The sequence below is a fragment of the Scyliorhinus canicula genome, chromosome 2, assembly GCF_902713615.1.
Source record: "Scyliorhinus canicula chromosome 2, sScyCan1.1, whole genome shotgun sequence".
Lineage (NCBI taxonomy): Eukaryota > Metazoa > Chordata > Chondrichthyes > Carcharhiniformes > Scyliorhinidae > Scyliorhinus > Scyliorhinus canicula.
The window spans coordinates 253,216,309-253,234,019 of NC_052147.1; the positions used below are offsets into that span (position 1 = coordinate 253,216,309).

The window sequence follows — 17,711 nt, forward strand, 5'->3', positions numbered from 1 at the left end:
AAGGCTGTTGCTATATTTTATTTATGTCTTAACCATATCAACCTATTCCAATGCATTTCCTCGACTTGAGGTGAGAGCAGTGCTGGCAACAAATGTCTTATCACCACTGCCAAGACACCGTCATAAAACCTCAAGATAGCGCAGTCTAATAATGTCTTCAATTAACTAAACAGCTATGGTCAGTGAAGCAGTCTTCCCAGCTAATGTGACGCTTATTTTGTCCAGCTAATTTTACTTATTTAAATAAAGCATTAGCCCAGAATTCCTGCCACCTCAATATATCCAATCTTCTCAAATTTCAAATGTATCCTCTCAATTTATCAATATATATGCGTCCTTAGTGGCTTGCCCTCCAGTAACAGTGCTGAACTGTAGGCCAAATGATCATTAAACCTGGAAAAAAGGAGGAAAATATATGTTTCTGTTCAACAAGAATTGAAAACTGGAACATTTGTGTTATCTTGTTGTGATCTTCATAAAGAGCTAGGAAATAATTATCATGTACACACAGGATACCACATTTACTGTTGGAATGCGTGTACACCATTCCCTTGAGGTACCAGAGGTGGTTAAGAAGGCATATCTTATACTTAACTTTATTAAACGAGCCATAGGGTTTAAGAGCAGGGAGGTAATTCTGGAACTAGATAAAACTAAGCCACAGATAGAATATCGTGTACAGTTCCGGTATCCACATTTTAGGAGAGATGTGATAGCACTGGAAAGGGTGCAGAGGAGATTTATTAGGATGTTGCCTGGGCTGGAGAGTTTTAGCTATGGAGAGGGATTGGATTGTTTTCCTTGGAGGAGAGGAGACCGAGGGGGGACGTGACTGAGATGTATAAAATTATGACGGGTATAGACTGCTTCACTGACCATGTCTGTGCGGAGTCTGCACGTCCTCCCCGTGTGTGCGTGGGTTTCCTCCGGGTGCTCCGGTTTCCTCCCACAGTCCAAAAGATGTGCGGGTTAGGTGGATTGGCCATGCTAAATTGCCCGTAGTGTCCTTAAAAAAAAAAGTAAGGTTGGGGGGGGGGGGGGGGGGGGGGGGGGGGGGGTGTTGGGTTACGGGTATAGGGTGGATACGTGGGTTTTAGTAGGGTGATCATGGCTCGGCACAACATCGAGGGCCGAAGGGCCTGTTCTGTGTTGTACTGTTCTATGTTCTATGTTCTATAGACAGGAAGAAATGTTTCCCCTTGGTGGAGGGATCAATGATATGGGCTTAGATTTAAGGGACAGGACGTTTAGAGGGGTTTGGTGATGGGAGTGTTGAACTCGCTGCCTGAAAGGAGAGGAGGCAGAGACCCTCATATAATTGAGTGGTTGGTGGGTGAAGGGGGTTGGGGTGGAACCCAGTGGTTGGTGCGGAGGGGTGTCAGGGTGGGGCCCAATAGTTATTGGGGTGGGACATGTGGATGGTCGGGGAGTGGTCCAGGGTGGGACCCAGTGGTTGGTGGGGATCCGACTCATGCCAGAGATTGGTTTGAGGGGGATGGGGGAGTTAGGCACAGTTGTTGGGGTGGGGGGAGTGGGTTTGTATCAGGTGGTTAGGAGAGTGGGGTTAGCAGTGGACCCAGTGGTGAGGCTGGGGGAGGGAGCGGTGGGGGGGAAACTCGGTCTGGGAGGAGCAGTCAGTCTGGGAGGGAGGGGGGGCTCAAATCTGGAGGAAGAGAGGGAGTGAGGGAACAGTCTGGGAGGGATGGGGCTCAGTTCAGGAGGATGGGTACAGGGGTCAGACTGGGTCACACAGCGAGGGGGTGACTGGTCGCGTTGGGTTGGGCCAGGCGGGGAGTGTGGGGAATTGCCGGGTCAGGCTGCAGCTGGCCGTGTTGGCGTAAGGGGGGAGGATTGTGGTGGGTCCTCTGGTGTCTCGTGTTTATGTGGAGTGTCCCATGCGAGACTGGGTTGGTGTGTTTAGTTACTCTGGACATTTTTTCACCCCTTCCAATTCTTTCAGATTAACTATTAGGGTAAAACAGACAGAACCATTCAAACTAGTGATTTAAATTGCTTCAGCCAATGGTTCCCAGCCTTGAACAATTATGCAGAGGAAGTTAGCTCTTTTGGCCAATTGCCAGGTAAAACCTTCTGTGGGAACTTCCATGAGGGAGTCCCAGGGCATCACAAGGGTATTCCCTAAATGTGACGCTGGGTAACCCGAAAGTTATGGATGTAAAGCTGAAAAGGAGCATCTGGAAGGGAAACATGCAACCTCTACAGTTAACAGAGGAGCTAAGAAATAGGGAGGTCCTGAACCTTAGGGCAAAACCTCAATAGCATGGGCAGAATTCTCCGTCGGCCAACACCGATATCGGAAAAGGCAATTTGGCGGAGAATAGTTTTGACGCCCAAATTGTGGCTGGTGCCAGGTTCCTGCCAAATCACAATTCTCAAGTGCCTCGATAGCAGTGTCAATGCATTCTGCTCAGCATATACAGTAAACACAATTTGCATATGACTAGCTGGCCTGACCTGACCAGGGCCTCCACTATTCTCTGCCTCCATCGGGGCAAATTTGCGACGGCGATATTTAGTTGTGTTTTCAAAAATTGTGAAACAGGCGCCATGATTGCTGAGAGAGAGTGACGGGGTACGGAAGGTGTCCATCACCGCATACTGGTGACTGCCCACTGTGAACTTAGTGCCTTGTTGGATGGGATGAGTGTGTCAATCACGGACGTGTCGAATCACGTGTTTTCAATGGAATCAGTCGTGTTCCACGTGGCGCTGGTGCTAGCCCGTCCATGGTTGCTGAATCAGGCCAGACGCAGCACCAGTTTTGCTGTCGTAGAGGTCCCCGAATCCTGCCACGACGTCAACACATTCTCAGAACTGAGAATCCTGCCTCATTTTAAAAAGGAAAAGAATGACAGTATTGAGTTCAGACAACATATTAGGGAAATTAACATTGTCAGAGAATGATTTACTGGAGACCAATAGCAAACTGTGAGGAATGCAGTAGAACATAATAGAGGAATTACAAAACTTAAGAAGCTAAGCAGAGCGAGCACAGCAGAAAGCTGAAAAATGGGTGGAAGGCGGGTGCATCGTGTGGTTGGAAGAGAAATATGAGCTGACAAATCATAATGCAAAGCTTGAGGAGAAGTTTTGCCAGGCCAAAGACTGACTGAAGCGAACTGTTTGGCACAGAAATATAGGGCGCGATTTAACGGACTCATCAAGCTCGAATTGGAGTCAGGACAAGGCTGTTAAATCTCGCGAGAGGCCTCTCACAAGGTTTGCGACGCTCGAAAGGCCTTGCGAGATTTGACGGTATTTCGCGAGACGTTGTGATCTGTATCTCGCCCGCACTGGGCATGATCCAGACCAGCATATTTAAATGAGTCTTTGCAGGATTCTCCCTGCTCCCGCGACCTAATGGCAATGTCTGGGAGACCTTGCCAGAGCGCCGTTTAGTACTGGATTCCACAATCGTGGACCAATCACATTGGCAACTGGGGGGGGGGGGGGCTCCGAAACCTTTGGAGACCCCTGGGTAGTCAGGGATAGGGTAGGTTGGCACCCTGACACTCCCTCGACACCTGGGCACCTTGAAGCTTCCAGCCTGACACTGCCAGGATAACAGGGATACTGTTAGGGTGCAGTTGGCACTGCCAGGGATCAAACCCGGGGGCGAGGCGGGGGCTATCCAGATAGAGGGGGATGGGGGGTGTTCCCAAGGGCCTCCCAGAGGTTGAGGGATAGGGGGGGGGGGGGGGGGGGTCGGAAACCAGTGGGTGTGGAAAAAACAGGGCACCCAGGCAAAAAACTGTGTCCTGATCTGCGAGGAGCCTTTCTTGCAGGGCTTGCCAAGTTAATTTCAAACCTCTTTTGTTATATATAATAATATTATCAAAAGTTGAAGAATGGAACAGTTATATTGATAGAGAGAGGTATTATATATTTGTTGTATGATGTTATATTGTTATATTATTCATAAAGAGCTGGGGGCTAATTGTTATGAGAATGTACATTCAGAGTTCCACATTTATTGCTGCACTGTAGTCAGGTGCCGAGCTTAACGTGAAAATGTCCACTAGCCAGATGAGGAGTTGTAAGAAGTACACTCAATGAAGCTTCAGCATTTTGAGTTCCAAAGTGTGATTATTTTGTACTTCTGAGAACCAAAGACATAAGAATTTTATCACATCCTGCGCTGATGCTCAGCATTGCCCAGCAAAGCATAGCTAAATTGAGAAGAGCACCAACATACCTTGTGCTTTTTAATGCGGCATTTTCACTCAACATCCTTGAGGCCTCTTTGAGCAAGACTGCCAATTTACTGCCAATTAACACTGAATTACAGGCAGCTTTGTGTCACAGACTCAAACCCACCAAGAACTAGCTTGAGATTGTTCACTCATTAATTAATGTTACTTTAGCCATGTTCTGTGCCCAAAAGCATTTTACACACAAATCCAAGTCAGGCGTAAGGATGTCCATCTTTGCAACCAATATTTTGATTGCATGCAAAATAATGAGCTTGTTGGGCCAGGGCCCTGTAGTATAAGCAATTATTTAAATAAAGGGGTGTCTAGCCAGTTTCACTGATTTCTCACTTCACCTTCTCAAGCTGGTTCACACAATGCCAGATGGGGCCATGTCTGAAGATTCCAAATATCAGTACCCATCAGTAGGTATTCACTGAGCTTTGATCATTTCCCTCATGTTGTAATTAATGACCTTTCTTAAAATGCGTAACAGGGACGAATAACCTCAGCCTGTTATATTGACATAAATGCACACGTTATTCAAGCGACTGATTTCCTCTATTTTCCTGATTCCGTCCCACAGCTGAAACTGAACGTGAAAATGTTTTTCAACATTTCAAGCGGCGGGCGGCATGGTGTCACAGTGGTTGGCACTGCTGCCTCATAGCACCAGGGACCTGGGTTCAATTCCGAGCTTGGGTGACTGTCTGTGTTGAGTTTGAACTTTCTCCCCGTGTCTGCGTGGATTTCCTCCGGGTGCTCCGGTTTCTTCTCACAGTTGTGCCCGTTAAGTGAATTAGCAGTGATAAAATAATAATGTCATAATGATCTTTATTGTAATAAGTAGGCTTACATTAACACTGCAATGAAGTTACTGTGAAGAGCCCCTAGTCGCCACACTGCGGCGCCTGTTCGGGTACACAGAGAGAGAATTCAGAATGTCCAAATTACCCAACAGCACATCTTTCGCCCTTCGTGTCCAAAGATGTACAGGTTAGGTGGGGTTACGGGGATAGGGTGGGGGAGTGGGTCTAGGATGGCTGCTCTTTCAGGGGGTCAGTGCAGACTCAATGGGCCAAATGGCCTCCTCCTGCACTGTAGAGATTCTATGATTCTACATGCCATGCTCTGAAGGATGTGGTATCAAAATACAAATGTTGGGGCAAAAATTGTTTCCAAGAATGAGTATCAATGCTTTTCTCGTCTTCTTTGACAAATGTTAGCTTAAAATAAACTTGATTTGAATGGATGCTCAAAAGTTAAATTATGCGGCCTCTAGCATTATGCAACAATAACAACTTACAATTATAAAGCACCTTTATTATGTAGTAAAACATCCCTAAGGTGCATCACAGGACCATGAGACAAAAAAACCTTTTGACACCCAGCCACATAACATATGATTAAAGAGGCATTGTTTGATGAACCACATTGCTTCTTTTTTATCCTTTACTTTCATTATATTATCCAGAAAATAGTCATGGTACAATTTGACTTTATTCATTTATTTTCAGTTTAACTAAAAACTTGAAAATGCATTCACAAAATTTACAATCGAGGACATATGCCAACAGCTGAAGCGTACGCAGGGAATGTAATGGTTACCTTTTCATAGCAGCATGTTCCAGGAACGAACATTGTACATATACCTCTGACTGAGGTGCGAAATCTCCTTTAACACCACTTTAGCTTGTGAGAGGAAGAAAGCAATGTTTTAAAGCTGAATTTTATTTTCAGATAGTTTGTGCCATTATTTGATATTTGGTGCCAGACACAAGTTGATAAATGCAGAGTAACTACATTGTATGACAGAGGCACAGTAGCAATGCATCAGCTTGGTGGGGTTGTCAGCACTCTCATCTCTGAATAAAAATATCATGGGTTCAAACCAAGTTCTATGCTTTGAGTATGTTATCTAAGCTGTAGTGGCTACACAATATTGAGATAGTGCTGCATTGGAGGTGCTGGCCTACAGATTAAATATTAGATCCAGTCTGCACACTCAAATGCTATCGATAGTTTGATGCACCGACAAGGGGGCCCACTGACCTGTTCCAGTGCCCACAGCTCTGCAGCGGTGAGGTGCCGCAAATCTGGCAGTCCTCCTCCAGTCTTCTGTCTCCCCCTGGGGTTATGCGCCTCCTTCTCCTGGGGTGGGGTTGGGCGGGGAGGGGGGGGGGGGGGAGTAGACAGAAAGGGTAAAGCATTTGGCAGTGGGAAATGTACAGCCCAGGGAATGGGCAGCTGGTGGCCTTCATGACCAGGGCAACCGACCACTGCGGGCAGTACAGGTGCTGGCCATCCTGGGTGCCCTGAGGAGGTCATGCAGCTTATTTCACCACTGCTGGTCGGTCCTGGTGGTGTGGCCCATGGCACTCATGACCCCAGCCAACTGTGCCCATGGCCACTGGATGGCATCGGGTGGCAGCCTCCTTCCCACCTTGGAGTGCAGGGTGGTCCGCCTCTCCTCCATGGCGTTCAGCATTGTGTCCAGCTCCACATCTGCAAACCGGGGTGCTGCTCTTCGTGCCTCCATCTTGTCGGCTGGGATGAGTGTGTGTGGGGGAGAGTGGAATGCTAATATGCGGCTGCAGCTTGTCAGCCTCTCGAGTGGCAATCCCAATCCCAGCAAATCGGACACCATTTTTCGTTGGAATGGATTGTGTGCCACGTGGCACTGGTGATAGCCCATTAATGGTTCCTGAATTGCTCCGGGACCGGTGCCAATTTTGTTGTCATGGACATTCAGCAATTCAGTCCCGGCTTCAACACTGAGGACGAGATTCTCCGTTTCTCAGACATTGGGCCAGATTCTCCGTTCCCCAAAGTTGATTTTGTAATCGTCGATCGAGCAAAGAATCCTCTCTTAACGGCAAAATCGTCTGTTTGACGCAGGTTTTGTATGCTCTGACCACTCCGAAATGGCGTCATCGAGGCACGCGCCACACACCGTTGGGACGGCCCCAGCGCATCACCTGAAGGCCCTCCTCCGACGCTCCGCCCCCGATGGGCCGCGTTCACGCCGGCGTGATTCATTTCTGGTCCCAGCCGCGCGGGAATCCAGTGTAGAGTCTGCGGACTGCGTCCAGTGCCGCCACAGTCGGGCGGAAACTGTGCTGCTGGCTGGGTGGGGCGTCTGCGAGGGATGGGTGGACAGGTCAGGGGTGGCGGGTAGTTGTCCAGGGGGCAGTAGCTATAATAATCTTTATTGTCACAAGTAGGCTTACATTAACACTGCAATGAAGTTGCTGTGAAAAGGCTCTAGTCGCCACATTCCGGCACCTGTTCGGGTACACAGACGGAGAATTCAGAATGTCCAAATTACCTAACAGTCTGTCTTTTGGGACTTGTGGGAGGAAATCGGTGCACCCGAAGGAAACCCACGCAGACACAGGGAGAACGTGCAGCCTCCACACAGACAGTGACCCAAGCCGGGAATCGAACCAGGAACCCTGCCGCTGTGAAGTCACAGTGCTAACCAGTGTGCTATCGTGCCTACCAGGTCGGGTCCGCACATGGCCGACGCCATGTTGTATGCCGCATGTCGTCGCCGTGCGCATGCGCAGCCACGGACCTTGACATTCTCCTACCATTTATTTTGTGGAGGCCGAGAGTTTTACGTGGCATGGCTGCTGGCCCCTCACTGATCCTCTGTACTTAGCCTCAGAATCGAAGAATCTGGCCCTAAGTGTTGACGGCAATGCAAAATCCATGGACTTCCATGATAGATAAACCGGCGCCGCACCTGGACCACTACCTTTGAGGGACTAGCACTGGTGCCGCGTGGAACACAATCGATTCCAATGAAAAACAGTGCAGGATTCACCGGATCTGTGATTGACACTCGGGAGGCTGACAGGCTGCAGCCATATATACATCTTACACTCCCCACACACACTCATCCCAGCCAACAAGGAGGCACTGGTTGCTCTGGAGCATGCCCATACAGCTGGTGGGTCGGTTGGGGCCAGATGGCACCTAAGGAGGGGGCTCGGGGGGACACCTATACGACACGTGGCACTAAGTTCAAATCGGGCTGTTAATGGTGTGCGTAGTTGCATGTCTGCCTTGCTGGCTGCGGCAATGGTGTTCCCTGCCCATCTACCCCGACCTCACAGCCTTACCTTCCGGCCACCTCCCGCTACTCCCCCCAGCCCTGGTAGAAGCCCCCCCTGGCCAGCGACACAACTGCCACAAAACTATGGCGATGTTGGACACCTTCCGTACGCCACCTCCCTCCCTCAGCAGCCGCCACGCCGGTCTCACGATTTTTAAAAGCACAAGTGAACCACGCAGTCGGAAATCGGCCCATCGGAGAACATCAGGTCGGGCCGGCTAATGATGGCCAAACAATGTGTACTGTATGTGCGTTCCAGAATGCATTGATGCCGTTGTCGAGGTGCTGGAGCATCGTGATTTGGTATCAAATTGGCACATGTCGCGATTTTGGTGTCGGAACCGATTCTCCGGCTAACGGAGAATCCCACCCCTTGTCTTTCAAATGGAGGAGAATCCCACCGAGACTTTTTTATTCATTAAGTTTAGGTTACCTATGGGGTCTGAATGAGATTACGTAGACTTCTTATCAAACTAAACTCAGCCATGTTTTCAGACTGATGTTAAAAGTCTGATTTTTAAGTGTAAATATTCAAATTTCTAAGAGCTCCTACTTAAAATACATCAAATGCTGAAAGGTACTCAGCTGAATGTTTCTAATCCCTTCAGAGGGGTGTGAGGTTGTACCTCATCAGGATCCCAACTCAGTTTCCTCCGCTATGCACGGTAGCATAGTGGTTATCACAATTGCTTCACAGCTCCAGGGTCCCAGGTGCGCTTCCTGGCTTGGGTCCCTGTCTATGCGGAGTCTGCACGTTCTCCCCGTGTGTGCGTGGGTTTCCTGCAGGCGCTCCGGTTTCCTCCCACAGTCCAAAGATGTGCAGGTTAGGTGGATTGGTCATGCTAAAGTGCCCTTAGTGTCCAAAATTGCCCTTTGTATTGGGTGGGGTTACTAGGTTATGAGGATAGGGTGGAGGTGTGGGTTTGGGTAGGGTGCTCTTTCCAAAAGCCAGTGCAGACTCGATGGGCCGAATGGCCTCCTTCTGCACTGTAAATTCTATAATCTCATGCCTGCTTGAAAACATGCAGAATGGGCACTCAGACAGAGCCCAATCCTGCCTGCCATGTATTTGGTTACTGTGGGTTGTGGAAATAATCTTGCTTCTGGATATTAACTGGAAATGCTGGTGATACCTGCAGCAACACCAGAAGCGGTCCCATCTAAAAGGGGCAGAGTTTTCTCACAGATCAAACGTTCAAGTTATTTTTAACGCCTTGCCAAGACCTAAATAAGGTGATAGAGCCTGAGAATAGGGGATAATGCCCCTTTCTGTACCATCTCCCTCCAGGACCAAAGTATTGGATCCTTCTGGTAAACCTGGTGTATAAATACTGTCGGCCCACTATTGTTTTCTTGCAGACTTCCCTGTTTACGTGGGTGAAGAAAGTTTACAATGGGTTAGGGATGCATCCGTTAACTTCCCTAGAAAACACTACTGCTGTTTCCATTGCTACGTCACATGATTCAGAGCAGTATGGCACAACAGTGTAAAATCTAGGGCACCATGTCATCTGTAAACCATTTCATCTTTTATCTTGGGTATATATATTGATAATATTGATAAAAACACAGTGAGCTAATGTGCAGTTGGTTCAATTTTCCTCACGGTCTGAGATTTGAATGTAATTCCGTCCAAACCAAGAACAAAAAGGTAGAAGATGAAAGACTTTCTGTTATCATAGAATCATAAAAGCCCTACAGTGCAGAAGGAGGCCATTCAGCCCATTGTTTCTGCACCGACCCTCTGAAAGAATACTCAATCGAGGCCCACTACCCCACCCTAGCCCTGTAACCTTTGAACACTAAGGGACAATTCAACATGGCTAATCTGCCTAACCTGCACATCTGTGGGCTGCGGGAGGAAGCCTGAGCACCCGGAGGAAACCCATGCAAACACGGGGAGAACATGCAAACTCCACACAGTCACCCAAGACTGGAATTGAACCTGGGACCCTGGTGTTGTGAGGCAGCAGTGCTGCCACCATTATAGAGCACCTTTCAAGACTGCAAGATGTTGAAAAATATTTTACAGCCGCTTAAGTGCTTTTAAAGAACAGCGTTGTAATGTGGAGCAAAATTGATAGGATAAATGTCTCCTTTCGAAGCCAATTATAAAGACCTGAGGTGAAAGTCTGAACAGTCTCAACTGAGATCCTGACGCACAAAGCAATGTGCTCATAATAATTTGGCACTGATTGGCAGTATCAGCAACCATAAGGATGGCTGGCACAGGAAGTGAAAAAAAATCACAGAGGTGCAGTAACATAAATCTCTGGCCGATAAATAACATTAGCAAAATAATGTCAACCCCCCATGTCTCGAACCCGCATTGTTCAGATCTCCTTGACCGCATTTTGTGCCAAGAAGTGAGTAAGTTTAAACCTCTCTTGAAAAGAAATTTTAGCTCAATATCTCTGTTCCTCTGGTAAAATGAGGGGGAGCTGCTCCCGGGTTGAGGTCGAACAGCTTTGTTGAGACAACATCTTGAGGGATTTACTGTGGTTATGGATCATTCTGTACATGAACGGCATTCATGCTAATATAACATTGGAATGGCGGAAATCGTTCTGTCTCCATTTTTATGAGTCCAAGCTTCAACTAAACATTGGAATATAATTTATTCTTGCTGCTGACTCAAACTTGCAGTTTAATCATGTTTCTTTTCTCTGTTCTTTTTTTTAAATTCCAGGATTATTGCAAAAGCATTGGTGAATCTCATGTCATCGCAGAGTTTAGGCATCGTGTTTGGACCAACTCTTATGTGGCCTGAAAAGGAGTCCTCAAACTTGGCAGTGTTTATGATATACCAGAACCAGATAATAGATCTGATACTCTCAGAGCACATTGAAATCTTCGACCATGAGGAGAAGTGAAGATGCCCCTCGTTCAGCGGGTTAATGGTGTGCTCGGATGACTTGTATTTAGTGAGCATTTGGATAAGACTGTGTGGTTCTGCTGCTTGCCCAAGGTCATTACCACTGTCTTTGGTTACTCTGTGTATCCTCCCTCGCTGTGTTTTCATTTGTGTCAATCCACATAGGTGAAATTTCCTGAGGCTAGGTTATTATTATTCCATTTTATAATCACTCATACTTAAGCCATCCTCGAATCGAGGGGCAACCGATGACTTCTCTTGAAATTGCTTTCCAAAACCTTGATAAAACAGCCTCAATTTTCACAGTCAGTGAAATGTGAGGAATTATTTTTTGTACCTGTTGATCAGCCAGGATGCAATCAAAATTACAGCTCCATGGCCAAACAATGATTAAAGACAACAAAACTATATAGGAATTAAAATAAATTAAATCTGTTTTTGAAGGGCAAGGTTTTTTAAAATTGCACGATTTTAGTAGAACAATCCAGTGAATACTTTGTATCAATTACATGAATTTTGCTAAAAGCTTCCCCCCACCCCTCCCTAATTTTTGTTCAGTCATTTTGGTTCTTCATCCATCAATTTCTTCCTATTAGTTCACAGCTTGGCATTTTCCAGAAATGATCTTGTTCTCTTTTTCACAAACATGTTGGTTTCTCAGCAAACTGGCCCTCTGGATTGTTCATGAGATCTAAAATGTCAAAGAATCATCGCTGGCTTGTTGTTAGGTCACAAACCGCAACACATCCAAAACTCTGCAGCCCGCACACTATCATGTGCAACGTCCTACTCGCCCTTCATCCCTGACCTCACTGATCTACATTGGCTTCCAGCATCTATAAGGTCTGGAATATAAAATTTGCCTATGGCCTCGCTCCACCTTTATAAAATCTACTTAGTTGAATGTGAGGCTAGATTGCTTCTCCCTACATTCCCACAGTAAAACAATGAGGGAGCTGCCATTCAGGTTAATATTCTCATTTTCCCCAGTACTCCTCACATCCCCCCATCCCCAGGCCATTCAAACAACTTCAAACAACTGGTGGTAGAAGTGTGGCACACTCTCCTCCTCAAAGTGGGGGGCAGAAAACCATATGGAGCCAAGGCAGGTTAGAATGCAGATCAGGCATGGAAGGTGTAGCAGACATGAGGGACTGAGTAACCTTACTGCTGCTCTTATGATTCCCCCTCCCCTGCAGCTACCTATCCCACTGCCTCAGCTGTTGATTACCCGACCACCCGACCCCAGCTACTTGCTACCTTGCTACCCACTTCTTTACCTACCTGATGGGCAGTCCCATTATGGTGCTGGCCCAATCGTCAAACACGCTTCGCTGGGTAAGCTGTCTTTCACCCTCCATGGATCATCTATGTCATGGAAATGAGGTCTGAGGTCCAATATGAAGGTTGCAACATTGGAAAACTCATATTTTCAGGCCCAAAGATGTGCTGATAGAGGATAATGACTGGGTTAAGCTGGTCGAACATATCCCAAAGATTGCACAGCCCATCAATACTCCCTGCCTTTGGTTTAGGAATGAAGAATTAGCCACTTGATGAAGTACAACCGGGATGTCAGCACCAATTTGACCATACCTGTGTTTATCTAATTAACTGATTCTGGTGACTTACGGAAAGTAATTTGGTATATTTCTTCCCCATACTCCAAAATACAACTTTACTGAGACACCCTCAGGCCTATACCTTTATTGGTACACATTTTTTAAGCAATGAAACTGGCCTCATAAGCAGAAAAAGTACTATACATTACCTTTTGAAAGTGGATTTTCCGTGTACTATTTGGCACCTCACCCTTATCAAGTTGCCTTTTCACTTTAGCAAACTGTCACATTCAGCCGGTCAGAGGTTTGCCTCGTGCCAGTCAGTTTGCTTTGTGTCCGACCAAGTTCCAGCTGTTGCCCCTCACTGGGGTGAGAAGTTTCTTCCTACCTACCAATTAGACTTTGAACTGATAACACATGGTTGGTGGACTCAAAAGAGCAATATGCTCTCATTCCCAGCCCATGCTGATGTTAGTTTCAATGAACACCTTGTGATAGGGTGTGAACCAAGTGTTGCGTTAACATTTAGTTCCCATGTATCATTTATTATCGTGCTTGCAGAGTTAACAAACAGCTCAATGAGGTCTACAGAACAGGTCAAAGAGCATTGCCAGCAGCAATATATAGCTGACATTCTCTGCTGGAGCAGAAATACAAGTCTTTGCAACAGCACTAAGTTTATTTGATTTCCAAACTTATGCTGCAGAGGGGTGCTGTATGAAGAGGCGGGTAACTACCTGACAGGCAGTAGGAAATTAGAATCCACTGACTTCTCTTTGAATAGTAAGAAGTCTTACAACACCAGGTTAAAGTCCGACTGGTTTGTTTCGAATCACTGGCTTTCAGAGCGCAGCTCCTTCATCTTTGAATCTCTAAGCTGCCAGTAAACATTGGCCACAGGGAAAGCACCTTGATATGTAATGTTCAACTATCTGTCCTCTCACCTAATAAGAGAACACTGAGGCTGGATTATTAATGCGAGCACTTAGAATAAAATGATACACTCACAAACATTATTCTGAAAACACACACCAGGCTTGAATTCATCAGTAAGTCACCAATACCCAGAAATGTATTGCAAAATCGACCCAAGGCCAATATTGATGATCACATTCCACATTGCCTCTGAATTACATCCATTTGTGAATGTGTCTTCCATGTGTTATAAATATCTGCTTGCCATACACCCCCGCAATCTTCTGAGCTTTCAAATCATCAAGTTGATTTGGCATATTTGGCTACATCATGCTTGACACAGAAGGGAAGATGCGCTATTCGTGTTGCTCAGTATTTGCCTCGTTCCTGGAAAAATCAGCCTTGGGATAATATAAGAAACTGTGGAGCTCATTCTTTCTTTATGGAATGAGGTGGTCAGATGGATCAGCTTCATCCATGTATTCATTTATATGTGTGGAGATTTGAACACAGTGAGGGAAAGTGTTCTTCAGATTACATTTCCAATGGCTCTTCAGCATCGATTGTGCACTGTGCAGTCAAACTGACTGCAGAAAATATTTCTGTATTTTTTCATAATATCATTAAACTTGATTTTACAAAAGACAGCTATGAGAAGGGGAAAGGATGCAGTGTTACTGGTTTGATTTACATGACTAGATTTGGCCTTTTGTGGTACAATTCAATTTTAACGTTCAGAGGCAAATGGGAACAAACACATTTTATGTACAATGTTTGCTCCAGAATCATCAGAAGGTGCCTTATTTACTTTAGCTGACATTGGACTTTATGTAACAATCACAAACAAAATATATATTGACTTCATCGACATGTGCTATCTTGTCCACAACCTATGTTTTGCATTTCAATTGTAAAACTAAAATGTATAACTATCAAACCAGCGTTCCTATCCCAGAAAATAATGACAGTCCAAGCTTTGCCTTATTTCTCAACCATGTTATTTCTGTTTTGAATGCAACAATAAAAGCCTAACTGCTTCAGCCATTTGCACAATCTGGCATCTAATCTGTTTTTGTTTTGTTTATGTTACTTTTAAAATGGAAAATATTTTATTCCAACTCCTTTGTTCTCTTACTCTTGTGCATCATTTTTTTTCAATAAATTTAGAGTACCCAATTATTTTTTTTCCAATTAAGGGGCAATTTAGCGTGACCAATCCACCTAACCTGCACATCTTTGGGTTGTGGAGGTGAAACCCACACAGACAGGAGGAGAATGTGCAAACTCCACATGGACAGTGACCCAGGGCTGGGATTCGAACCCGGGTCCGCAGCATCGCAGTGCCAGTGCTATCCACTACACCACATGCCGCACTTTGTGCATCATTTTTAACCCAACCTAATAACCTGCTCCTTGGCTTATTTTAATGTTAAATAAGTGCATACAAATTGCAAGATGATGGAAAAGTCCCAGGGCGGGATTCTCCTATTGATGACGCGGAAATCACATTCGGCGATCGGCCGGAGAATCCCTTCTGACGCTCAAATCGGGGGGGGGGGGGCCCATTTTTCCGATGCTCCGCCCCCTCAAAAGCGGCGTACCTGGGGAGTATGCCGCACGCCGTTGGGACGTCCTCAGGAAGCCACGCAAGGCCCTCCACCGATGGGCCGACTTCCCGACGCCATTGGTCGTGTGTCCTCTCAACGTTCGTAAACTTGTCATGGCGGCTAAGGACTGTGCCCAGTGCCGCCACAGTCGGGGGGTGGGGGGGGGAGCATTTCCGCTGGTGGGGGGGGGCTTCGGCAGGAACTGGGGGGAATGGTGGAGGGGTGGTTTGGGGGAATTACAGGGGACAGTTTTTGGCAGGCTGGGTCCGCGTGTGGCCGGTGCCATGTTGGACGGCGCGGCCGCCGCTGGCCGCCGGCGTGCACACGCATGGCCACGGACCCGACCATTCTACATCTGCATCGGCAGTTAAAGCCAGGGGATTTACATGGATGGGTGTACCCTGGAGTTACCCCTGAAGATGCACCATGGACCCTTCAGAGGTCCCGATGCACTGACTACACAGGAATTGTCTGGGAATTTTGAACATTCATTGGTAATTTCCTGCATCTGGAACCCTCCGAAAGTCTGAGTTAAAATCGGAGACTTTGGATTGTTCCAACCTATTTAGCAGAATAGTTACCCAGGAAATGTTAGAAACATTAAAAGCAGTGCTAATGCCTGGGTAACTATACCACTAAACAACCCCCTTCCCCCCACCACCACCTGGTGGTGCCCATCACACCCCACTGGACCCTCCGAACATCCCACCCGATCACCCAACGCACCCCCACCCACCCAACCGCCAACCACCCACCCGACCTTTCCTTGACAACCCTACTAGCGCCACCACTCTCCCAACTAATTCCCACTCCCCGGCCACCCTCCCCATTCCCGACTATATCTCCACCACCCCCAATCACCCAACTAACTACCCACCCCTCCCATTATTCCCAACCCTCAAATACCCACCTGACCTCCTGACTATTTCCAACTAATCCTCAAACCAGCCCTTGAGTACCCGATTCTCCCCCCATGACGGACACCCATCACCGACTACCCTCCCGAATCCTCAACTAGTTCCTCACACCAGACTACCCTCCTGACCCCCTTACTACTCCTTGATTCAACCCCACCCGTTTCTGACTATCTCCCTCCCAATCTCCCCATCCCTAACTACTCCCACACCCCCGACTACCCTCCGAATCACCCAACTACTCCCTGACCCCACCTCACCCTCTTCTGACTACTTGCCACCCCCACCCACCGAATGCCCTCGCGCAGATAGTGCCATACATTAGAAGAATGGTTTCGCTTCCCCCGACAATCCTACACTCCGAGGGGAGGACTCCGGAAACAACTACCCTCCACATTTCTCAGCAGGACAAGGTTGGAAGTTTGGACGAGAAATGTGGAGATCCAGATTAAGGTAAGAAAATAGGAGCGGAGAGGCAATGCGATGGTGATTGCCATTCACCAGAATATTCAGCTAATTATTTTCTGAAAGAAATCTATCTAATTTGCATTTGAATGAATCGATGCTAATTGCTTCAACCATCTCGGTCAGGACCCTGTGCCATAGATTGACCATGGTCGCACTATTGTTTCTGCTGATTAATTAGGGCAGCACGGTAATATAGTGGTTAGCACAGTTGCTTCACAGCTCCAGGGTCCCAGGTTCGATTCCCGGCTTGGGTCACTGTCTGTGCGGAGTCCGCACGTTCTCCCCGTGTGTGCGTGGGTTTCCTCCGGGTGCTCCGGTTTCCTCCCACAGTCCAAAGATGTGCAGGTTGGTGACGTGGCCATGCTAAATTGCCCTGAGTGTCCAAAAAGGTTCGGTGGGGTTTCTGGGTGACAGGGATAGGTTGGAAGTGTGATCTTAAGTGGGGTGCTCTTTCCAAGAGCTGGTGCAGACTCGATGGGCTGCGTGGCCTCCTTCTGCACTGTAAATTCTATGAAATTTACCTTTCTTCTGATTTTACTGTTCTAGACAAGGTAAAATAACTTACCAAGGTCTACTATATCTAATCCCTTGACAATCCTTAAAACAGCAATTCTATCACAGCATGACCCTCCCTTCTGACGTGAAAATGCATTTGAAATGGTCACTTGGAACGTGCACGATAAAAGGAAGTGAGGACATGACTAAATCTCTCTTCCCAGTTTTGGGGAAACACTAATTTTATGTTCAATAAAAGTTAATCATATAAGACTAGAAACAAGACTGGAATGACTCACAGCTGAGGCAGCTAATGTTAATGTTTAACTGCTCTAGATTAGTAGATTATCAAGTGATATAAAAGTGGAACTGATTGGATTTGAATATACAGATTGCAATATTTGAGTTACGTGTGTATACTTTGCACAGTCAATTTCAGAAACCGAGAAGCAATTGCACAGAATTTCATCTGGGGCATCTGTCGAGAGAAAATAAATTGTCGAGAAAAAGCAGCAGGATCAGGTTATGTGGCGAGAGAACAAGG

At 46.8% G+C, this 17,711-nt stretch overlaps 1 protein-coding gene across 3 annotated transcripts in view; it reads left to right on the plus strand.

The window, feature by feature from the left end:
* The window catches only part of LOC119962096 (rho GTPase-activating protein 15-like), a 992,501-nt gene extending 977,765 nt beyond the window's left edge, over positions 1-14,736 (plus strand). For all 3 annotated transcript variants that reach the window (XM_038789949.1, XM_038789950.1, XM_038789951.1), the window contains one exon: positions 11,021-14,736. In XM_038789949.1, the coding sequence (XP_038645877.1) occupies positions 11,021-11,204 (184 nt within the window). In that variant the 3' untranslated portion in view covers positions 11,205-14,736. The remainder of the gene's footprint in view (positions 1-11,020) is intronic.
* Positions 14,737-17,711: the final 2,975 nt, after the last annotated feature.